This window comes from Sus scrofa, chromosome 18, assembly GCF_000003025.6.
Source record: "Sus scrofa isolate TJ Tabasco breed Duroc chromosome 18, Sscrofa11.1, whole genome shotgun sequence".
Lineage (NCBI taxonomy): Eukaryota > Metazoa > Chordata > Mammalia > Artiodactyla > Suidae > Sus > Sus scrofa.
The window spans coordinates 13,566,837-13,590,899 of NC_010460.4; the positions used below are offsets into that span (position 1 = coordinate 13,566,837).

The following is a 24,063-nucleotide window of genomic DNA, read 5'->3' on the forward strand; positions in this document are numbered from 1 at the left end:
AGCATCCATGAGGATGCAGTTTGATCCCTGGCCTCGCTCAGAGGGTTAAGGATCTGGTGTTGCCATGAGCTGCAGTGTAGGTCAAAGACACAGCTCAGATCTGGTGTGGCTGTGGCTGTGGCTGTGGTGAAGGCCGGCAGCTACAGCTCCAATTTAACCCCTAGCCTGGAAACCTCCCTATGCCGCGGGTGCGGCCCTGAAAAGACCGAAAAAAAAAAAAAAAAAAGATACAAAATTTCAGTTGTAAAATAAGTAAGTACCAGAGATATAATGTACAACCTGATGCTTGCAGGTAAAACTGCTGGATGCTATTTGGGAAGGTTGGTAGGAGAGTAGATCCTAAGAGTTTACAGCACAAGGAGAAATTTTTTTCTTTTTTAATTGTATCTATATGAGATGGTGAATGTTAACTTACTGTGGTCGTCATTTCCCAATATATGTTAAGTCAAACAAGCACTGTACGCCTTAAACTTATACAGCAATGAACGTCAACTATTTTCCACAAAACTGTGGGGGGAAAAGAAAACGACACCAAAAATCTGAGCCCCTCTCCCAAGGATTCCTTCCACTGCTTCTCAGGGTGAGCCAGCCCCTGGAGAACTGGATCAGGATGCGCTCCAGCAAGCACCTCATGGACCCAGAACCATTATCCCCTTCTCTCCAGCCTCAGCCAGATGGACCCAGCAGCCCCTCCCTCCCTCTCCCCCCCTCACAAACTTCCTGCTAACTTCATTTTGGGAATCCAGCTGCCCATCCCTGCAACTGGCCGTGACAGGAGCCACCTGATGCTCCCTAATTCTGCAGCCCAATGCTCGGCCCCTGAGCCATACCCGCATCTTCCCAATTCTGAATCTCAGGAGGAAAGCACAATTATATAAGGCAGATTATATTAATGATTACTAAATATTCCATTTTTCCATCCTATGGGAGAATTATGCATCCCTGCCCCCTCTGAGCTCAGGAATTGTCCATATCTTGTTCTAGCCATTTAAACGTGCAGGGGGGCAGTTCCCGTCTTGGCTCAGCAGAAACAAATCTGACTAACATCCATGAGGACGCAGGTTTGATCCCTGGGCTTGATCAGTGGGTTCTGAATCCAGCATTGCCATGAGCTATGGTGTCCATTGCAGATACAGATCTGCCGTTGCTGTGGCTGTGGTGTAGGCCAGCAGCTACAGCTCTGATTCGACCCGTAGCCTGGGACCCTCCATACGCCACAGGTGTGGCCCTAAAAAGAGAAAAAAAAATTTTTTTTAAATAAACATGGGGGAATTGAAAGGTGGGATATGCATCACTGTGGAGGAGAAATTTGTAAGAACCAGAGTGTGGTCGACATGACTCTTTCTCTCTCTGCTGCAATGACCAAGCAGCACTTTATACAGAAGCTGCTTCACTAGCCAGGATTCCAGGACAAAGACAGCATGGAGCAAAGCCCTGGCCCTCTCCTGATGCAGATGTCACGTGAGTGAGAAGCAAAGCTTTACTGTTGTTGTGAGCCACTGACATGTTCAGGTTTTGGGTAAAGCAGCATAACATTGCAAATCCTGACTAACAAAGTGAATATCCAGCCCTTCCTTCGCTCCCTGAATAACCTGGGACGCCCTGAACAAATTAGACCACCTTCTCCCTCAGCATTTCATACCAAAAGAGGCCTCCCAAAGACATCATTTGGCATCTCTTCTCCGGTCTCCTGCCTGCCTTATATCTGTCTAGTAAGTGAGGAGGCTCAACACCTGTCCTGAGGGAGCGCCCGTTGTGGCTCAGTGGTTAACGAATCCAACTGGGAACCATGAGGTTGTGGGTTCAATCCCTGGCCTTGCTCAGTGGGTTAAGGATCCAGCGTTGCCATGAGCTGTGCTGTAGGTCGCAGACGTGGCTCGGATCCCGCGTGGCTGTGGCTGTGGTGTAGGCTGGCAGCTCCAGCTCCTATTAGACCCCTAGCCTGGGAATCTCCATATGCCATGGGTGCGGCCCTAGAAAAAACAAAAAGACAAAAAAAAAAAAAAAAAAAAACCACCTGTCCTGAGGTACCCTTCTGGTTTGGCTTCTACAGCAACTGTCTGGCAATTCCATTTACTCAAAAAAGGAAAAAATCATCACCTTTCAAAGGGCAGAGCCACTGCTTATGTTTTCCTCATGTATGGACGTGGTAGACACCTGCGAATGTTTTCCATCTGCGGCAATTCTGAGAGGAATTCACAGCATTCCCAGCATAGTTAGAAAACCTGAGTGATGGGTGGGAACATCTAGAATGTATTCCATTTAAATCTCTACACATGCCCTGTCCCTGTTTTAGCAACCTCCCTTGAAACAAACAAAACACTCTAGAAGCAAAGGGGACGACTGGTTATTTTTAATCTGAGAAACACAAAGATCGCCCACTGGACAGTCAAGATCCCTGATGGAGAATGGAGATTACAGGGTCATGGGGTCTGTCCAAAGCCAAGCAGCTGAACTGATAGCACTGCAGATGATTTAGTGACGCGTCCACTTGGCATCAGAGGCTCTGCCGGTACAGGTTGATCTTGACGGAATTTCTGCCAGGGGAGAGGGCGGGCCCCTCTTGTCCAATTGGCCCATCAGCTGGTGCGCCACCATTCCCGCCCCGTGTGACTGCTCTGGCTAGCAGAGCTGGCCACACCTGGCTGTTGGGGCCCCACGTCGACACAGGAGCTGAATCAACCCACTGTTCCCTATGCTCGGCACCCATTGCAGGACGGCCTGGCCTGCCTGACACATGCCTGCATGTCCACCTGAGTCATTTGTGTTGGCAACCCTTGAGGGCTGATGGCGTTCCGGCTTTGGAGGCTGGCACTTCCTAATTACAGCTGGGTTTCTGTTGCTGAACCAAATTACCTCACTGAGAGCCTTAAAATAGACTCCAGCCTAAAGGAGCTGGCTGCACCAAGAGGGAGGCTTCCCAAGACTCAGGGCCTGGGTGCCCAGCCAGAGGGCAGGGCTGGAGGTAGACTCAAAAACCCTGACTGTGAAAAACCTCAGACTCCCCCTCCTTCCTTCTGACCTATGGAAACAGAGCAGCGCCACAAAACCATCTGCTTCCAAACTAGACATGAGACTTAACTAGCAGTTCTGTCTCCATCACACTCCCACTCGTTCATTCATTCAGTCAACGTTTTACTCCCCTCCTGGATGGGATCGACTCTTGTCACCCTCTGGATCACTCTCCCCAGCCCCTCTGTTCCATGCCTGGGAGGCCGACTTCTACGGACCATGTCACCAGGCCCCCTTGCCCTCTGGCTGCCTGAAGGGTTAGGCTAATTAGTGGGAGCAGAAGATGGAAATCAGAAAGTGGGAGAAGTAAGAGGCCTGGGCATCTGTTCCCTGTTCTGTCCCTGCTCGGTCAGGGTTTGCAATAACTGCATTTGTCTACCTGGGCCACTGCTCCTGGTCGGTGGCCCCTCTGCTACACATTATCGCCAATGGTTTCCTCTCTTTGTCCTTTCAGGCCCAGGAGTGGTGTATAGATTTTCTAGGGCTGCCATAACAAAATCCCACAAACTGAGAGGCTGCACACAACAGAAAAGTATTGTCTAAAGGTTCTGAAGGCAAGGTCTTAGTGAGGCCAGAATCCCTCTGAAACACGTAGGGGAGACTTCCTTGCCTCTTTTGGTGGATTGTCTGGTGGTTACGACAATCTTTGGCGTTCCCCGGCTTACAGGTGCACCCTCCGACCTCTGCCGCCATCATCACACGGCTGCCTTCTCTCTGCGCCTCTGCGTCTCCTCTTCTCTTCTGAGGACACCAGTTGTGTTGGATGAGGACCATCCAAGTGACCTCAGCTTCCCTAGATGACATCTGCAAAGACCCTATTCCCAAGTAAGATCACAGTCACAGAAACTGGGGTTGGGACTTCAAACCGTCTTCTTGGAGGACATATTTCAATCTAGAACAAGTTTGGCTTGTCCCACCATGGCTCGTCCCTGGACTGCTCCCTTCATCCTTTCACTCCTCTATAAATGCTCCCTTCAACAGACTCTTTTCTATGCCTTTTCAGAAAGGGCCACCTGTTCCCTACCAGGACCTTGACCGAGACGCCTACGTCTCAGATGCCCTTGAGCACCAAGTGCCAGAAGCTACTGAGAATACAGTGGTGAGCAAACAATAGCACAGTCCCTGCCTTCAAAGGGCTTACAGTCTGCCACTTAATCAGCTGAAACAAAACATCACAAAATAACACTGCAACTGGAATGCAATATCAAAGAGAGGTCCATGGTACCATGAATATGCTTTATCAATGGAGTCACTGTGGTCGGGGAGGCAGGGAGGGCTCCCCAGGCAGAGGGACACTGGAGCCAGAATGTGGAGGATGAATGGAGTCAACCAGATAAAGAAGGGGTCTTAAGCACTCCCTGCCTTGGCTACGGAGGAGAAAGGGCCAGAAGAGGGAAACCAGTGTCTCTATTCGTCTCCAATGGCAGATCTGCCTTCATTCATTTCCCAATCCACCCACATGTGATGCTTCCCTCCAGGCAGAACTTACACGGCCCTTGGTCCTCACAGCAGCAGATCATAGCAGAGAACCCTATGCAGAAAAGAGCACCTGAATCACCCAGGGCCACCAGAGAAAAGCAGCAGTGCAGGGCATGGAGCAAGCGCCCCAGAAACTAGGGAACGGTGACGCCCAGAACACACCTCAACCTTAACACCCAACACTGAAATCTCAACATCCAGGAGGCAGCACCTCCCCTCCTGGGCTCCCCGTCTCACTGGGGACACTCCAGAACTTATCTGCTCCCTCTCTCACTCACTCAGTTCTCCCTCTCAGAAGTCATTGTATGTTTCTGTTTTTTTAGAGTTTGAGGGGAGTTTTGTTGTGTTTTTTTCTCTTTTTTTTTTTTTTTTTGTCTTTAAGGTCGCACCTGCAGCATAGGGAGGTTCCCAGGCTAGGGGTCGAATAGGAGCTGTAGCTGCTGGCCTACACCATAGCCACAGCAACGTGGGATCTGAGCCACGTCTGCGTCCTACGCTACAGCTCACGGCAATGCGGATCCTTAACCCACTGAGCGTGGCCAGAGATCAAACCCGCGTCTTCATGGATACTAGTCGGGTTCATTAACCACTGAGCCACGGGATGAGAACTCAGTGGTCAACGCGGAGCCACCACTCGCTCCCGCCCTGTCTCAGGTCTTCACCATCTCGCCCTAGAACTTTGCATTTGCTCCCTCCTTGACCGCCTGCTTCCCTGTCAAATTCACCCTCAATAGCACAGCCGCCAGAAGCAGCCACCTCCCTCCCCGGAGGGTGGCCCTCCCTGGCTCCTCCTTCCCAGGAGGGTACTGCCCAGGAGTGGCGCTAGAGGTGCTCCTTTCCCCGCCCTGCCTGCCCGCCAGCCTGCCTCCCGCTGCTCAGGCTTCATCAGCCAACGAGAACAAACCCCTTTTAGGTCCTCAGACACATCGAGTTCTCTCTCCTGCCTGTGCCAGTTTTCAGGTTGTCCCATCCCTCACCTTATCCTCTCCTGCAACCTAAGTAAATCCAACTCATGCCTAAAATCTTTTTTTTTAATGATTTTTATTTTTTCCATTATAGTTGGTTTAGGGTGCCATCAGTTTTCTACTGTGTAGCACAGTGACCCAGTCACACACACAAATACATTCTTTTTCTCACATTCTCCTCCATCGTGCCCCATCACAAGTGACTAGATAAAATTCCCAGTGCTATACAGCAGCATCTCATTGCTTATCCACTCCAAATGCAGTAGTTTGCATCTATTAACCCCGGACTCCCAGTCCATCCCACTCCCTCCCCCTCGGCAACCCCAAGTCTGTTCTCCAAGTCCATGAGTTTCTTTTCTGTGGAAAGGGTCATTTGTGCCAGATACTGGATTCCACAAAAATGATATCACGTGGTATTTTTTTCTCTTTCTGACTGACTTCTCTTAGTATGAGAGTCTCTAGTTCCATCCATGTTCATGCCTAAAATCTTTATTCAGGGGCCAACGCCTCCAAAGAGTCTTCCTGACACCCCTCCCCTCCTATTTCCTACCGAGGATCTTCCATCGTTAAATCTAACGCCCCGTGTTCCACATCTCTGTGGAGGTGTCTATTTCCGTGGTGAGAAAGAAGATTCTTTTTAGGGCAACACCCGCAGCATATGTCTATTTCCCAGGCTAGGGGTCGAATCAGAGCCGCAGCTGCCAGCCTGTGCCACAGCCGCAGCCATGCCAGATCCAAGCCACATCTGTGACCTACACTGCAGCTCACGGCAACGCCAGATCCTTAACCCACTGAGCCGGGCCAGGGATGGAACCCACATCCTCATGGACACCAGTCGGGTTTCTAACCTGCAGAGCCACAGGGAGAACCCCAGAATGAAGATTCTTGATGGCAGGGACCTGTCTTGTTAGGTTTGCTATACCTATTAGCCTGGCACAGAGGAGATGCTCAAAGAGCAGATGAATGAATGAATAAGTGACATTTAAACAAGGGTTGACTGCGCTACCTCTGTGCTGGAGTCACAACCCTCGAAGTGAACAGAATTTTCCTCTCCACCCCACCCCCACCTGTCACTGTGACAGGGTCCCCACCCAGCACTCTCTCTGCTGCATTATGCTTCCAATACCCAGAAGCTGCTTTATTGGCGTGTGGTTCATCTCAGCCCCAAGTAGGCAATCTATGCACGTGTCTGCCCTGTAGCAGCTGTGTGACCCTAGTTCTTTATCCTTTCTAAGCTTCAGTTTTCCATGTGTAAGATGGACTCTATTCCAGCATCCACTGAACAGAATGGCTGTGAAAATTGAATGAAATTAAATAGGTGCATGGTCAGAACTCAGTAAATGGTAGACATAACGAAAGATGGTGCCAACAAGAGACACACAGTGGGGATTCAGAGGTAAAATGCACTTGAAAACTGTTGCCCAAAGGAGAACCGCCCTCCCCCATAAAAAGCACTTTCCACATGATCAACAGCTCTGTAGCATTCCTCTGCTATAGGTTTACTGGGCTGTTACAAAAGGCAGGGCTTCCTTTCGCTTGCCAGTCTTAACCAGTAGGCATGGAACTGCAGAAAGAACAAGAAAAACATGAAGAGAGTAAAAAAAAAAAGAAAAAATCATGTGTTAGGCCAGGGTTTCCCAAGACTTCCACCAAGTTCCGGGAGAAACTGTATGTGTTCGCCTCCTGCTGCTCAGGTGAAGTGGCAGAAGACAGGGCCTGGCTTATCATCTCACAAAATGAAATGAGTTACAAACACACCCACCCCCAACCCAAATCCAAAAGCTAATCCTCATCCGAGTTGAGTAATTGGTAGGGGACTGTTTGATGATTTGTGTCTACAGATGAGAAAGTCCAGGACTAGCGGCCAAGACTGTGACTTCTGGTCATGGTTTCCCAGTGGCCAGGCCAGTCATGTCCATCTTCCTTCCCCAGCAACCTCCTCGCTCACAGGAATTCTCTTGGCAAAAGAACAGGGGTTACAGAAGCTTTCTCAGCTTCAGCATCAATCAACACATACTCTGTGGGCAGCTACAGAGCACCCAGCCCTGGGCTAGGTCCTCTGGGAAGCTTCACAAATTTAAAAAGGAAGAACACAGAAGAGAAAAGAAAACCATCAACAAAATGAAAAGGCGAGGTATGGAATGGGAGACCATATTTGCAAATCATATATATATGATAAGGGGATAATATCTACAATATATAAATAATCTATACAACTCAATGGCAAACAACCAAACAATCCAACTTAAACATGGGCAGAGGAACTGAACAGACATTTTTCTAAAGAAGACAAACAACGGTCAACAGATATTTGAAAAGGTGCTCCACCTCACTCATCGTCAGGAAATGCAAATCAAAAGCACAAACTATCACCTCACACCTGTTACCAATGGCTGTCATCAAAGAGACAAGTGATAACAAGTGTTGGTAAGGGGGTGGAAAAAATTGCCTTGAGCGCTGTTGGTCCATAGGAATATAAAATATTTTTTGTCTTTTTAGAGCCGCACCCACAGCATACGGAGGTTCCCAGGGTACGGGTCAAATCAGAGCTGCAGCTTCTGGCCTATGCACAGCCACAGCAACACTGGATCTGAGCCTCATCTGTGACCTACACCACAGCTCATGGCAACACCAGATCCTTAACCCACTGAGCAAGGCCAGGGATCGAACTTGCATCCTCTTGGATGCTAGTTAGATTCATTTCTGCTCCACGAATATAAACGGAAATTCCCATAATAGATATTGGTACAACCACTACAGAAAACAGTATGGCGGCTCCTCCAAAAATTAAGAATAGAACTACCATATGATCCAGCAATCCCACTTCTGAGAATATATCCAAAGAAAGGAAATCACCATCTCACAGAGAAATGAATCACTGTCACTTGTTTCAGAACAAGTGACACTCAGCCCTGACACCACAATGACGTTGCTGTCCCAAAGGCCACTCTGGGCTCTCAGCCCCGGCGTCAGCCCAGCAAGACTCTGGGCTCTTGCTGCAGCCCTCGCCTCTGGCGCTGGGGTGTGTGTGTGGACAGGGACAGCAGCCAGCTCTTTGCCGGGCTCTCTAACAAGCTCTGCGAGTCTGTTTGTTAAAGAAAAATTCCAGTGGGTGCATCCAACACATGGAACTCAAGTACAGAAATTATATTTATCCACCCCACTGCCAAGGAGATCACATGCCCGTGAGTCACTCCAGATGTGCTCAAAAACAGAGTCTCTCTGTGGAAGCTCAGGGCCCCAATCCCGGAGAGAGTAGCTTAACAGGTCCCACTCCTGCCCTCCCCAGGAGGCAGCCCCCTGCCTCCACCCCTCTAGGGCAGGAGAGGGCATCTCAGCACGTCCGGAAAGGGAAGGGCAGTAAGATCAATATTGTTGCACTGCGAGGACCAGTACAGGCATACCTGGGGCTCCTGGGGTCCCACTGGTTGGAAGACGACTTTGCACCTTTTCGGAGGAAAAGATGTGTTGGAAGACGCTGCTGCTTCTGCTGTTGTGTTATGATGCTCAGGCCACTCTGTCCCACAGGTGGAGCAGGGGTGAGTTGCTTTTGATTTATTTGATTGATGCTCCTTATTCTTTCCCCAATATGATTAGGAAATTTGGGGGAGGGGGGTAAAAGTGGAGGGGGCAGGAGGAAGTTAGAAACCCTGCTCCCTCCTTTTCTCTCCTTTCTGCCCATTGCTTTATGCTTCTCGACATGCTAAAGGGTAATGATACCAAAAAAATCAGAGCCGCTGAGGGAACTGGGTCAAGGTGGAGAAGGCAGAGAGCATCCCTTTCTGACAGGCCAGAGGAAGGTGTCCTAGCTTCACAGAAGTGGACAGACTCGGCCGAGTTCCCCCAGGCGGCTGCAGCTGGGAAGGGGGCGCAGAGAGCAGGTGCCCAGGACTGATGCTAACATGACAGGAGGAAGGTGCTGGCTGGCAAACAGCCTGCTACCTGGCTGGGGGTGCTGTCCACGTGGAGGTCTCCATGCTGCTGCCTGAGCAGGAGTGGACACATCTTTCCAGCTGCAGAGAGCCAGCCCGGTGACGGGAATGGAAGCGCAACCCCTCAGCATCCTCGGGTCCGCCTGGCTGCCACTTCCAGCGCCCCAGCCAGCCCCCCTTGGGAAGGAAAGAGCCCAGCAAGGCTTCTCCCAAACGCTGACTTTCTTTCCCTCGGGATACAGCATCTCAAAGCCGGCCTGGCATCTTTCCTGGTTCCTGTGGGCAGACACCGACAGCACCTCCAAACAGCAAGGGTTTATCACTTAGGGAGCGAGGGACCGAGAGGGCTGACCACTCCGCGCTGAGCGGAACTGAAATCTTTCTGCTGCTTAAAGTCAACTGAGGTCTCTCTCTTGGAAAGAACTGGAAAAAAATAAAGTCAGTCTCACTGGTGTTTCTCGAGATCCAAAACAGGGTGAAGACTGCAGGGCAGCAGCGGGATGAGCCCCCCGGTTCTGAGAGAGAGTGTCAGGGAAGGAAGGGGCTGCCGGGCTGGGCGTAAAACAACGGAGCAGATGGATCTGAAATCAAGAAAAGCCAAAACTACTGACAGCACTTATTAGAGCTTTCATTCCCTCATTTGTTAAACCTGAGATTAGGGACTTGCCAGTTGTCTGAATTGGGCTGTGAAATGATTGTTGCCCAGAGGCAAATAATGAATGTAGCATTTTCCCTCTTTTTCTGGTAAACATCACACACAGAGACACACAGACACAACTTCCTGCTCACTCTGTGTACAAATTTACGTGCAATGATTGGAAGCACAGAGCAAAGGGACCTTGGTGTTGTGTTCTGCCACTTACCCGTGTGTGACACTGGGGGCCTTCCTTAATTAACCTATTAAAAAAGGATGATAGGATGTTCCCTTCCTGACTCAGTGGTTAAGGCACTTGACTAGGATCCACAGAGCTGTGGTTCAATCCCTGGCCTTGCTCAGTGGGTTAAGGATCCAGCTTTGCCGTAAGCTGTGGTGTGGGTCAAAGACATGGCTCTGATCCCCAGTTGCTGTGGCTGTGGTGTAGGCCAGCAGCTGTAGCTCCTTTTGGACCCCGAGCCTAGGAACCTCCGTATGCCGAAGTGCAGCCCTAAAAAGAAAAAAAAAAAAAAAGGGTGATAATACCCACCTTTCCTTAATGCACAGGCTGTCAGAAAGCCAAATGAGACAAACTGATGTGTTACAAGCCTTGGAAACACAAGAGCTGCATCATAAGCTAACATAGAAGAAATGGAAAGACTTAAGATCTTCCTCTAAATGGCTATGTGATGTGTGGCAAGTTTCTTAACCTCTCTGAGTTTTAGTTCCGAAGAGGTAACATAGTAACAAAAACAAAAACTGACCCATACCGCTTTATCCGGGGAGGATGTGTTCCACATGTAAATAAAGCACTTGGTAAAAGATGAGGAGCTATGTGAATGTCAGCTATTACCTACCACTTAAAAAAAAACCAGAAAAGTTTCATCAAAGAAAGTCTGAGGTCTCGAGGGCTCCATAGCAACATCCTGGGAGCAGCAGCTCCAGCCCCACCCCTCCTCACCGCGGAAGGTTCCCCCCCCCCAAGTAATGATAACCATCTCTGTAAAACACAAAAGCAACGCAGCTGAAGCAGAGGCCACGGCGAGGCAGCTGGTGTCAAGTGCTGGATTAGTGGTTCATCCCAGTGTTCAGAGCCAGCAGATGATACAAAGCCCTCCCAACCATCATCAAAAATCTTCCACGTAGTTGCTTTTTTTTTTCATTTTTAACATTTTTTTCTAATCATAAAAGAAATACATGTTGCTGTGGCTATGGTGTGGGCCAGCAACTGCAGGGCTGATTCGACCTCTAGCCTGGGAACGTCCATATGCCACAGTGCGGCCCTAAAAAGAAAAAAAAAAATTAAAATTTTAAAAAAGAAAAGGAATACAGGAGTTCCCATCGTGGCTCAGTGGTTAATGAATCCAACTAGGAACCAGGAGGTTGTGGGTTCAATCCCTGGCCTCGCTCAGTGGGTTAAGGATCCAGCGTTGCCGTGAGCTGTGGTCGGCGGCTAGGCGTGGCTGGGTGGCTACAGCTCCGATTCGACCCCTAGCCTGGGAACCTCCATATGCTTCGGGAGCAGCCCAAGAAATGGCAAAAGAAAAGGAATGCACAACTGCCATTTTTTAAAGACAGAATGGGAGTCACACCCAAAGAAAAGCCAATTTTTCCAAATGTATTAACTGTTCCCTTCACCTTCAACCTTATCCCACCCCAACATGAGGTCTAATTTAGAATTTCCTTTGGAAACAATCTGAGGAAGACCTCTCCCTACCAAATCCTCCTCCCACCCCCTCAGCACCACCCCAGCCTCCACCCTCACCCACCCTCTGCCTCCACATATAGAAGAAAACCAAAAGGAATACATCCTGCCATCAGGACGTCTTTTTTCCTACTGTCCTTCCAGCCTCTCCCTCAGAAGCGCTCTCTAGGATTCCCCCCGGGGAGGCAGCTTTTGTGCCAGGATGGCTGGTCCAGCCCCACCTGCTTGACTAAGGCCAAGTGACTCACCTGTGGTTAGCGAGGCCGCCAGGAAGCCAGCCATACCTGGCCCAGGTCCCAGCCCCACCCAGGTCCTGCCAGCGCACCACAGGGCAGGCCAGGGGAACCAGCCAGTCTTAAAAAAATACGTATGCAATGTATCTATTAATTCCTATAAATATCTCATTTTTATTCAATACATACGTTATTTCTTTTAAACCCAGCTTAATAAGGAAGAATGACCCTTCAGAAAATGTATGCTTTAGTGTTGTGTGTGTGTGTTCAGTCGTAAATGTTCCATGAAGGGAAGGGCCCAGGGTCGGTGTTCAGTGTTGACTGACCTGGTCCAGCATCACCAAGTATACCATGCACTGCGTCCATCACTCCACAGTCAGGGCATGTGGCAGGGGCGAGGCTAACCATTTACAGGTAAGAAAGCTGGAGGGTGGGAAGACGTTAACGCGCCCCCGGATCCTCAGCTGGAAGCTCTGAGCTGGATCTTACTCCCAACCCAGTCTACTGCGGCATCCATTCATGCCTCTCCATGCCTGCCAGGTGCCCCCAGCAGCCCCGGGCTCACCCTGGTGGTGGGATGTTCTGGCCAAGGGGAGCTGACTCACAGCAGCCCTTTCAGAAGCCCTCCAGAGGACCTCAACACACGGGGCCAAGATCCCGGCTCCCTCCGAATATCACTGTGCTTCTAAAGGGCTGGCCCCAGAGCAAAAAAGTGAATGACATCAGTAGAATCTGGCAAAAGATCTTTCACGAAAGAGCGTTTCCTTTCCACACCCACCCACTGCTGTTTCCACAGAGTCACTTCAACTGATTCATTTCAATTGTGATTGTGTTTTGGCTTGATATGTCTACACTTTGAATCCTTTCCAATGAGCTCTTTAAAACTGATGCTGTGCAGTTACACGGAAACCACCATCAGCCTTAACACTGTTCTGGGTTTCATTTTATTTTACTGTCTTTTTAGGGCCACATCTGCAGCATATGGAAGTTCCCAGGCTAGGGGTCGAATCGGAGCTACAGCCGCTGGCCTACACCACAGCCACAGCCACGTGGGATCCGAGCCGTGTCTACGACCTACACCACAGATCACGGCAACGCTGGATCCTTAACCCACTAAGCAAGGCCAGGGATAGAACCCGAGTCCTCTGGATACTAGTCGGGTTCATTACCACTGAGATATGACAGGAACTCCTGTTCTGGGCGCTTTTTTTTTTTTTTTTTTTTTTTTTTTTTTTTTTAATGTATTTGGGAGATGGAAGGGAAGAAGAGATTTTTATCCCAGGTTATAAAAAAATCAACAAGAGGATCAGTCTCAAAACAGAAATAGACTCTTCCACTGAGGGAGGCTTCTGCCCTTAGGTCTGGGCAAGAAAGCTTGCAGGAGCTAAGGCATGGAGAGCAAGACAGGCGCCAGCCTTGCCCAAGAGAATTAAAAGTAGCTTCTCCCAGGCAGGCACAGGGGCTCCTCAGAGATAAAGGAGGGTGTGACAGAGACAGAAGACAACATCCACTTTCTGATAATCAGCCAGGACTTGTAACCACAAACAAGTTCCAGAATCACCCTGTTAAAGGAGGATTTAGTGAAACATTCTGAAGAGAATGGAGTTTAATAACAAGGATGGTTAATGTGTTTCTATGGGATTGCGTATTCATTCAACAAACAGTCATGGGCAGGATGCTAGGCACTGGGAATACAGCAGTAAACAGTACAGACAAAATCCCAGGCCTTTGTAGAGCTGACATTCCTAATGAAAGGAAACAGACAATAAAGACATGAAAATAAAACAGCTGGTTCATCGAATGGCAAGTAAGTAAAGGCAGATTGGAGTTGCCGTCGTGTCTCAGTGGTTAACAAATCTGACTAGGAACCATGAGGTTGCGGGTTCGGTCCCTGGCCTTGCTCAGTGGGTTAAGGATCCGGCGTTGCTGTGAGCTGTGGTGTAGGTTGCAGACTAGGCTCAGATCCCAGTTGCTGTGGCTGTGGTATAGGCCGGTGGCTACAGCTCCGATTAGACCCCTAGCCTGGGAACCTCCATATGCCGCAGGAGTGGCCCTAGAAAAGGCAAAAAGACAAAAAAAAAAAAAAAAGTAAGGGCGATTATAGAGTATAAAAGATCATAATTTTAAATAGGGTAGTCAGGGAGGGCCCCACTGAGAAAATGACTTAAGATCTGAAGGAGGAGTTCCTGTTGTGGCTCAGTGGTCAACAAATCCGACTAGCATCCATGAGGACGTGGGTTGGATCCCTGACCTCAATCAGTGGGTTAAGGATCTGGCATTGCCGTGAGCTGTGATGTAACAGGTTGCAGACATGGCTCGGATCTGGCATTGCTGTGGCTGTGGTGTAGGCCGGCAGCTTCAGCTCCAATTTGACCCCTAGCCTGAGAACTTCCATATGCCTCAGCTGCAGCCCTAAAAAGCAAAAAAAAAAAAAAGACCTGAAGGAAACATGGGAGCCAGCCACACAGTCTCCAAAGAGAGTATTCCAGGCAGAAGGAGCAGAAGTGCAAAGGCCCTGTGGCAGAAGCATGCGTGGTGAGCTCAAGGAACAGTGAGGAGGCCTGTGGCTGGAGGGGCATGAGCCAGGGATACTAGCAGATGAGTTGCAAGGGGTAGGAAGAGGTCAAGTCTGCAATGCCTGGTGGCCATCCGAAGATCTCTGGCTCCTGCTCTGAGTGAGACGGAAAGCCATAGAGGGCTCTGGGCAGAGAACGGACATCATCCAACCTGTGTTTCCTACATGCTTTCACAGAATCTCTTTCACTGCCGTGTTAAGAACAGAATAAGTGTAGGAGCCAAAGATGGGAGCAGAGACACTCCTAGGAGACACGCTCAAGGTTTAGAGCAGGAGGCAAGCAGGAATGTGGTGAGAAGCAGCCGGGTCCCAGATATATTCTGCAAGTAAAGCCCACAAGATTCGCTGATTCACTGGGTGTGGGATGTGCAAGAAAGGGCAGGGGCAAGGATGACTCCCAGGTCTGGGCCTGAGCACGGGCACGCTGGGGAAGACGGAGCAGCAGATGAGGAGCAGGTGCCAGGGATGGGGAGGCGTTGGGACTGGGTCCCAGGGAAAGACTTCCTCGAGCAACAGGGCTGTTTTTCTAGCCATGTGGAAGCAGGTCTGGTCTAAAGCTTGAGGAGAACCTGCAGAAGGTGGGGGAGGCTGTGGGGGAGGGGAAGAAGGGGAGGGTCCATCTTTTTGCCATTTCTAGGCTCTCTCCCCATGCCTGCTTTCTGAAGCAATGTTTAGCCTTAGACCAGAGGCTCAACTTATTTCTTTTTTTTTTTTTTTTTTTTTTTTTTTTTTTTTTTGTCTTTTTCTTTGTTGTTGTTGTTGTTGTTGTTGCTATTTCTTGGGCCGTTCCCGCGGCATATGGAGGTTCCCAGGCTAGGGGTCCAATCGGAGCTGTAGCCACCGGCCTACACCAGAGCCACAGCAACGCGGGATCCGAGCCGCATCTGCAACCTACACCACAGCTCACGGCAACACCGGATCGTTAACCCACTGAGCAAGGGCAGGGACCGAACCCGCACCTCATGGTTCCTAGTCAGATTCGTTAACCACTGCGCCACGACGGGAACTCCCCTTCTTTTTTTTTTTTTTTTTTTTATTTTTTTTGTCTTTGTCTTTTGTCTTTTTTGTTGTTGTTGTTGTTGTTGTTATTTCTTGACAACTTATTTCTAACACTTTTCTCCCAACCCCTATTGTTTAAAAACCATAGAGCAAGGGCTATGGGAAACAATGTTCCCATTGTGAAGCTCGCTCTTCTGAGAAGCATTTTCTGCCCAGCTCTTTGAGAACCAGGGGTCCACCTGGGGGGTGCCCGTTAAAGGAAGCAGCTGAAGGGAGCGGCTGTTCGCAGGGAAAGAATTGAGCGAGGAAAGACAGGGCTGGCCGTGAATAACTTCCCAGGAGGCAGCACAAAGGGCCCCGGGCCCAGGACCTTGTTCCCTCCTATCCCCCCACCTGCTGCGGTGTGAATTTTTTAAAAAGGAACAATACCTTTAATTTCACAGTAAGCGAGCTGAAGTCAAGAAGGCGGCTCAGATCCTACCCTGACAAGGGGTTTCACGGTAAGAAGAGAGGGTCACGGGGGAAGAAACGGGCCACATCTTGGTCGGGGATGAGTTCTGGTCCTGGTGTCTCCTCCCATCAAGGAGAAAGCAGGGTCAAAATACACCCCTCTTTGTGGCTCCGCTCTTGTCTCTGAGAACACGAGAGAGCCTTGGTCTCTTCCGATGCCCCTGTGAGGCCCTTCGGGTGGACCAAGCCCGGCTACTAGCAGGGCATCAGCTCCTGGGCAGTGGGTCTGGATAGCCCAGCAGTCATAACCCTGCTGCCGGTTGTAAGACCTGGGGTCAGGAGTCCTGAGGCCTACATCCACCCCAGAGATGCCCACGAACCTGCCTGGAAGGTGGCCTTGGGCACTTAGGTTTTAAAAGCTCCCCGGAGGTTTTAACGCACAGTCAAGGTTGAGACAAACTGAGCTGGGCCAGCTCCTGCTCACAGCTTTAGGTCAAGCAGCCTCTGATCCTCAACCTTGGCTGCCATTAGAAGCACCTAGGAAGCTTTCAAAAAGTTTACTGTCCTAATCATACCCTGGTCACTTAAATCAGAACTTCAGGAGCTAGGACGTAGGCGCTCTAGGTGATTCTTCTATTTGGCCAAGATCGCAAAAGCAAGGAGTAGGAGATGCCTCGCCCTCCTGTGCCCTACTGGAGACAGAGGCCATGAGTGAGCAGAGGCCAGCCCTAAAATCTATGATTCTGTGGGAAATGGGCTCTTTGGCAAAGAGAGCAAATTCTGCTAAAATTCTGAGCTAGGAAATAATTCTATAGCGTTGAGAGGCTCCGTCCCCCAAGATGGCCCTGGGGAGGCAGGGCTGTCACTCTGTCCATCAAGGTCCCCTTCAATGCAGGGACATGGTTTGCTAACAGCTCTGCCTCGTGCACCCTGGAAGCCTGCCAGGCTCCACCTGGTGTGCAGAAGCCTGAAAGCGCATTTCATCCTAGTCCCTGCAGAACTTGTGGGCTACAGTATACATGGATCACAGAGAAAGCAACTCTACAGCCAACCAGCTTTTCCAGGAGGTGGGAGATTCCAACCAGTGGGCTTTTCAGGAAATGTCCTTTATGTGGAAGATGTTTTACTGTGATCACTTCTGATAGAAATCCTTCTAAATCCCTCTAAATGCAGGTCCCTTCTTCAACACAGTACTCTGGACATCCCTGGCCCCTTTCTTTTCTTTTTTTTTTATTTTTATTTGTATATTTATTTATTTATTTATTTATTTTTTGCTTTTTAGGGCCACACCTGCAGCATAGGGAGATTCCCAGGCTAGGGGTCAAATCAGAGCTACAGCTGCCAGTCTACACCACAGCCACAGCAGTGCCAGATCTGAGCCACGTCTGCGACCTACACCACAGCTCATGGCAAGGCAGATCCTTAACCCACTGAGTGAGGCCAGGGATCGAACCCACATCCTCAAGGATCCAACCCGCATCCTCAGGGATCCTAGTCCGGTTTGTTAACCACCAAGCAGCAAAGGAAACTCCAGCCCCTTTCTGATGAAGCAAAGTTGTCATGTGTCATTATGCAAATTCAGCTTTGCACAACTTCAGGGGGCGCTACTTACCTCAAAGTTTCACCAATTTTCACAGTTACTTGCCTAGTTTTCTAGTAGATCACAATCAAGTGTCTGGAAGAAGCTGCCCCTTTTTCTCTGAGCTGGCGGCAGGCTGGTCGATCCTTTCCGCATAGTGTCCTGAGACTCAGAGGGGCTGTCTGCTCTCAGTCTGATACAACCCTGGAGAAGTGCAATTTATTATGACTGTTCCTACACTCTGCCATACTCTGTCCTTCTCTTTCATGTGTCTTAATCAGTTCCTAATTCTTGGTACCCCTCTACCTCTAGCATCCCTCCCAGCTTCCTCCAACTGCCACTTCTAGATGCAGCCACTGAGGAGCCACAGTGGCAAGTCACTGACTTTACACCAAATGCATTTCTGAATCAGGCCCTTGGGGGAGGTCTGGGCTTGGCTCCATACACCTGAGAGACATCGTCGGGGGCTGTGCAGCTCTCTTCCTACACTTTGTCACGTGTGCATGGGTTCTTGGCAGCTCTCCCCGGACGGCTGGGGAGTAGCCAGGAGTCTGAGTCTCCAATTAAAAGGGTCAATAAACATAAGCCAGCAAACTGCTCACTGACAAAGCACTGACATGTGCAGTGCTATGAGGGAACCGTAGTATTAGGGAGGTTGTTAAACTTGGGAGGAGGGGTGGCATTGGTTTACTCATTTCTCTTCTGTTTGAACATAAATGCTTGGGTATACATTTCCCTAGACATACATATTTTTCAAAACTGTTCGGGATAATTCTGATGTGAAGCCAGGTTTGAAAGTACTGGTGTGAAACAGTAACATCGGACATGCCTGGGAGCTCTCTGGGACACACAGGGGCTGTCTGTCACCTCTTCCTCTTTGTGTCCACCAGCACTCGAAGTCAGTTGCCTTCAAGACTGGCTGGCTCACCTCGGGCTCCCCTGAGGGAGAAGCTGGTGCTCACAGCAGCCCCGAGAGCTCATTCTTGCTTTCTTGCAGCTGTGCTCTTCCCTGCAGCCCACCGGCCAAAGAGGTCCTCGTCTGTGCCCTTGAACCCCATCCTGCAGAGCTCCCTGGAGGAAGTGCAACTGCTCTATGAGGTAGGCAGAGGGCACAGTGGGCCACTCGTGTCACCCAAAGGCATTGCTCCTTCTCTATGTTTTTCGGGGAAGTGACCTGACTCCTCGAAAATAAGTGGCCTCTGCCACCTGGGGGACTGCCTAGACCTGTTTGTGGAGGTTGTGGAATCCTGCCCAACCCAGAGGAAGGTGTTCCTGGTACCTCCTCTCCTTTCCCACAGGCTGTCCCAAGCAAGATGGCATCAAGAGTTCAGTGGAGGCAAAATTAGAGATTTAGGCTCAGCCCAGAGGTGCCCCCACCAGCACCCAAGCTGCAGGGTGGGTGGTCTTCCCCCCGCCAGGACTTCTCGGCAGCATTCAGTCAATGCCAAATCTATTGTTTGAGTGGAACTGTGTCTCGGCAACTTCACAGTGTGACAGACCCGTTTTCAACAGCCTGGAGCCACCCCAAAGGCTCTCTTCCTCTGCCTGTCACACCTCTGCCACCCAGACCCACTTCTCCAAACCATGGGTAGATTTCCCAAGGCTGCTTGGTTTGGTTCATGGATTAAAATTCCAGGGTCAAGATGTGAGCTTTAGTTCTGGTTCTGCCGCCTATCGGCTACGTGACCTTGCACAGGCCACTGTTTCTCTCTGGGCCTGAACCTTCTCAGCTGTTAAGTGAGGGTCTCCACCGATCACCAAAGTTCCCCTCCTGCTCTGACATCGTGAGACTTCCTTCACGTACCAGGACAGTCTGGCCAAGAAGGAGACAGCCCGCTGCAGCCAAGCAGCTGGGCCAGGCAGCGAATTTCAAATCCTGCCTCAGGGAACAAACTGGAAAATGCAGAGCCTTCGCCACATTGTGAACACAGGAGTCAGAGGATCTTTCTAAACAGATCTGTTTTAGGGAAGATAACAGACAGGAGCGTGGAGGATGGATTAGAGCCGAGGGAAGCCAGCCACAGAGAGGAGAGTTAGGACTCGGAGTCCAAGAGGTACTTCTTAGGTTTCTTTTCTTTTTTTCTTTTTCTTTTGTATTTTTGTCTTTTTAGGGCTGCACCCATGGCACGTGGAGGTTCCCAGGCTAGAGGTCTTATTGGAGCTGTAGCCGCCGGCCTATGCCACAGCCACAGCAACGTGGGATCCGAGCTGTGTCTGCACCTACCACAGCTCACAGCAACACTGGATCCTTAACCCGCTGAGTGAGGCCAGGGATCAAACTCGCACCCTCATGGTTCCTAGTCAGATTCATTTCCACTGTGCCACTATGGGAACTCCTTAGGTTTCCGATCTGGGCCTGGCACTGCAGGAGCCTGGGGAGGGGGGACAGACCCCACCCCCTAACCTTCAAGCACAGGTGAGAAACAAGGACAAATCTGTAGCCCATTTAATTCCTGGTGCCATTGTCTACATCTTTCAAATTCCCAGCTTCTAGTTTTAAATTCTCCAAAACAGTCAGTTTGTGCTTTAGAAGATCTTTAGTGGGTGAGAGGGAGAAAGGGAAGAAGCAGCTGATTCGGGACACTAGAAACACAAATAGCCACTTACACAGTGGCTTTGTATCAGGCACAGTGTCAGATGACACCCGTATTTGTCTTATTTACTCCTCGCAATCTCCTGGTGAAGTACTGTGCTTGTTCATCATTTCACGAAGAGGAAAAGGACACTGAGAGGAGTAACTCATCCGAGGTTACCCGGTTAGTGGGACAGTTGAAACTGGGCCCCTGACCTCTTGATTCCAGAGCTCTTTGCAGAGCCACTCCCTACATAACTACACGTGATCAGAATCCACGGGTGCCCTCAACCATGCCTCGTGCCCGAGTTCCCATCGTGGCTCAGTGGTTAACAAACCCAACTAGCATCCATGAGGACAGGGATTTGATCCCTGGCCTTGCTCAGTGGGTTAAGGATCCAGTGTTGCCATGAGCTGTGGTGTAGGTCACAGATGAGGCTCAGATCCCACATTGCATGGCTGTGGCGTAGGCTGGCAGCTACAGCTCCGATTCACCCCTAGCCTGGGAACCTCCATCTGCCGTGGGTGCAGCCCTAAAAAGACAAAAAAAAAAAAAAAAAGCCTCATGCCTTTCCGCACCCTGTGTCTCTCCTCAGTTCCTGCTGGCTGAACTGGAGATCGGCCCCGACCTGAAGATCTCCATCAAGGACGAGGAGCTGGCCTCCCTACGGAAGGCCGCCGACTTCCACACCATCTGCAATGACGTGATCCCCAAGAGCATCCCGGACATCCGCCGGCTGAGCGCCAGCCTCTCCAGCCACCCCGGTGTCCTCAAGAAAGAGGACTTCGAAAGGACAGCACTGACCCTGGCCTACGTGGCCTACCGCACAGCTCTGTCCCAAGGGCATCAGAAGGACGTCTGGGCCCAGGCCCTCCTTAGCCTCTTCCAGGCCCTGAGGCATGACTTGATGCGGTCCTCAGGCCCCAGAGCATCTCCCTGAGAGACTGGCCGGCACCAGGACCACAGAGCAGGGACCAGCACACACAGTAATCCAGAAAGTCTTCATTCTCAACTCCCTTTAGAGACCAGCCTCAAAACACATACCACCAACTCAGAGTAACAGAGATAAAATAAGAAAGCCCGATGCTCTTTGCCCCTTAACTTCTTAACAAGCACAAGATTGTGATTCATATCATAATGTGACCTGGGCTGGAAAAAAAAAAAAAAAAAAAGGCTGGAGTGACCATTCAAGATGCCTCCAGAGGCCAAACGGTTTGCCTGGTGACATGTACGCATCTAAGATATGCTTCGACACTGAGTGAATGTGACACAAACACCCACATTTGTGAGAACAGAGCTGGGGGCGACAGCACAGAAGCCTGGGCATGGCAGGAAGGTGGGGGACAGATTTCTTTGGTCCTAAGAGACCAGGGTACTCGACTGAATGAACATCTTTCCACAGTTCTGTAGTAAGCAACTAGAGCTACGCCCAATCAATCCATTGTTAACCAAGGATGTATTTCCCAACTCTTCCAAAAGCCACCAAGAAGAATCAGTCAGAACATCAGTCATGTACCCATGTATCTAGACTCTTCTTTTCTGAAAGCTGGAGAAACACAGAGGGGGCCCACAGAAATGCGACTGTCATGCGTTGCATTTTGTACCGAGAAACAAAGCTAACGTGGAGAGAGTCAGCCTAACAAAAGAGGTGACACCAACAGCCAGGCCTGCCTAGCCTCATGCTAAAATTGCCCAGCATCCCCAGAGATTTAAGTGCTTCAAATAAATGTGACTTTCAGAGGACAGAATTTTACCCTTTCAAATACCAAAGCTTCCATTTTAGCAATAGCGATTGGATGTGTTTTCTAAAGTATTCACATAAAATGCCTTAAGCTTTTATTTAGTATCTTGGAAACGTTCTAATGAAGGAGCTAGATAAGATCATCCTGAGATTCTTCTACTTCTGAACTTCCCACAGTCATCAACCATGAGATGTGACCAGGGAGGACACCTAGACCCGACAGCTCTGCCAGACTGTTGGTACCAACCCTGAAAGGCCCCAGGTTTTGCTAAGTCCGCACCTGTGTGAGTTTTTCTGCTGCCTTCCTTGCTGTCAGCCTGTAAGAGTGCCCTTTTCCTTGGTACCAACGTAACTTGCCCTTTTTGATTGTTCTTCCTTACGATCAGGCCATTGCTGAAAAAAAAGAAGACAGTGAGTCTTGTTCTAATGGTTTGTTAAATGAGAGTTAATAGGGAGTTCCCGTTGTGGGCTCATCGGTTAACGAACCCAGCTAATATCCATGAGGGTGCGTGGCTTTGATCTCTGGACTTGCTCAGTGGGTTAAGGTCACAGCTAAGCCTTGGATCTGGAGTTGCTGTGGCTGTGGCCTAGGCCGGCTGCTGTAGCTCCGATTGGACCCCTAGCCTGGGAACTTCCATATGCCACAGGTATGACCCTAAAAAGCCAAAAAAAAAAAAAAAAAAAAAAAAAAAGAGTTAATAGATGAGGGCTTCTGCTAGCAGTAAAGCACCTGGGTTCTTTTTTTTTTTTGTCTTTCCTAGGGCCACACCCGTGACATACGGAGGTTCCCAGGCTATGAGTCCAATCAGAGCTGTAGATGCCGGCCTACACCAGAGCCACAGCAACTTGGGATCTGAGCCAAGTCTGCAACCTACACCACAGCTCACGGCAATGCCAGATCCTTAACCCACTGAGCGAAGCCAGGGATCGAACCCACAACCTCCTGGTTCCTATTCAGATTCGTTAACCACTGAGCCACAACGGGAACTCCACACCTGGGTTCTAATAAAGATTCTTCACCAGCTCAGAGATCTATCCAGCCACTCTGAGGTTTGCAGCTGGGCTCTGGAAGCTAAAGTGGCAGCAAGTCTGATCTTGGAATAAGCGAGGATTCGTGGGGCTAAATTTGATTCTGAAATGGGTATTTAACAATTGTCATTTGATGATGATGAAAGCTGGTCTGGACTTCTTTACAATCTTTGAGCACGGGAGCTCTGCCTGGCAGCACAAGCTGCTCGGGCTCGTGGGGGGACACCAGCGTGCGGTGAGAAGGTGCTCCGCCCCAAAGAAAACCCAGTTTTGCATCCTGCCGCTCTCAGTCTCTCTGGTTCTCATTCCCTGATCATCCTGCTGTTTTATCTCCCTCAAATTCAGACTCTTGATATATATACTTTTTGTTCCATTTTTCTCTCTCTAATATTACACATTCTCTTTGACATGGTCACTCCCCTTGTCTCTTTCTTGCTTCACACTGGAGTTGGTGTCTCTGCTGCTCTGTCTTTGGGCCTGATTCTGATTATCTTTATAACCATTCCTCGAGGCATCTCCAAGCTTCTTCTGGGTGACTTCTCGCTATCTCTGCAGTCTGTGCTTGGATGCACAGTTTCCTTCAGGGATCACTGCCTGATTAAAACGAAGGGCAACATACAGACAAGTTTGGGACTGCCCAGAACGCAGAGAGCCTCCCGGCCAACCTTCCATTTTTGTGCTTGTCCTGGATGTGGATTGGGGTGGGGGTCAGCAGAGATCTCAACCCCTAGACACTGTGTAATACTGGACAGTCAGCCTTACACCCACCCTGGGGCTGCACCCCTATCCAAAAGGATCTGAGGAGTTCTCATCATGGCTCAGTGGAAACAAATCTGACTGGTATCCATGAGGACTCAGGTTCGATCCCTGGCCTCCCTCAGTGGGTTAAGGATCTGGCATTGCCATGAGCTGTGGTGTAGGTCATAGCCATGGCTCGGATCTGGCGTGCCTGTGGCTGTGGCATAGGCCGGCGGCTACAGTTCTGATTCAACCCCTAGCCTGGGAACCTCCATAGGCTGCCAGTATGGGCCTAAAAAGACCAAAAAAAAAAAAAAAAAAAAAAAGGATCCCAAAGCTTTCTTCTAGTCACCAGGTGGAAAGACCCACCATTGTCGTCCCCGCCTACCACATTAGGACATGCACAGTTGCTCCCAGGG

General features: G+C 49.9%; 1 protein-coding gene and 1 long non-coding RNA gene across 2 annotated transcripts in view; one reads left to right on the plus strand and one right to left on the minus strand.

Annotated features, from left to right (window-relative positions):
- FAM180A (family with sequence similarity 180 member A) lies at positions 7,188-22,281 on the plus strand. The gene is made up of 3 exons (XM_003484013.4): positions 7,188-8,995; positions 18,561-18,661; positions 20,732-22,281. The coding sequence occupies exons 1-3, from the start codon at positions 8,920-8,922 to the stop codon at positions 21,074-21,076; spliced, it is 522 nt and encodes a 173-aa protein (XP_003484061.2). The 5' UTR covers positions 7,188-8,919; the 3' UTR covers positions 21,077-22,281.
- The window catches only part of LOC106506763, a 77,043-nt gene continuing 75,170 nt past the window's right edge, over positions 22,191-24,063 (minus strand). The window contains exon 11 of the long non-coding RNA XR_001302304.2: positions 22,191-22,270. This is a non-coding gene — a long non-coding RNA (uncharacterized LOC106506763). The remainder of the gene's footprint in view (positions 22,271-24,063) is intronic.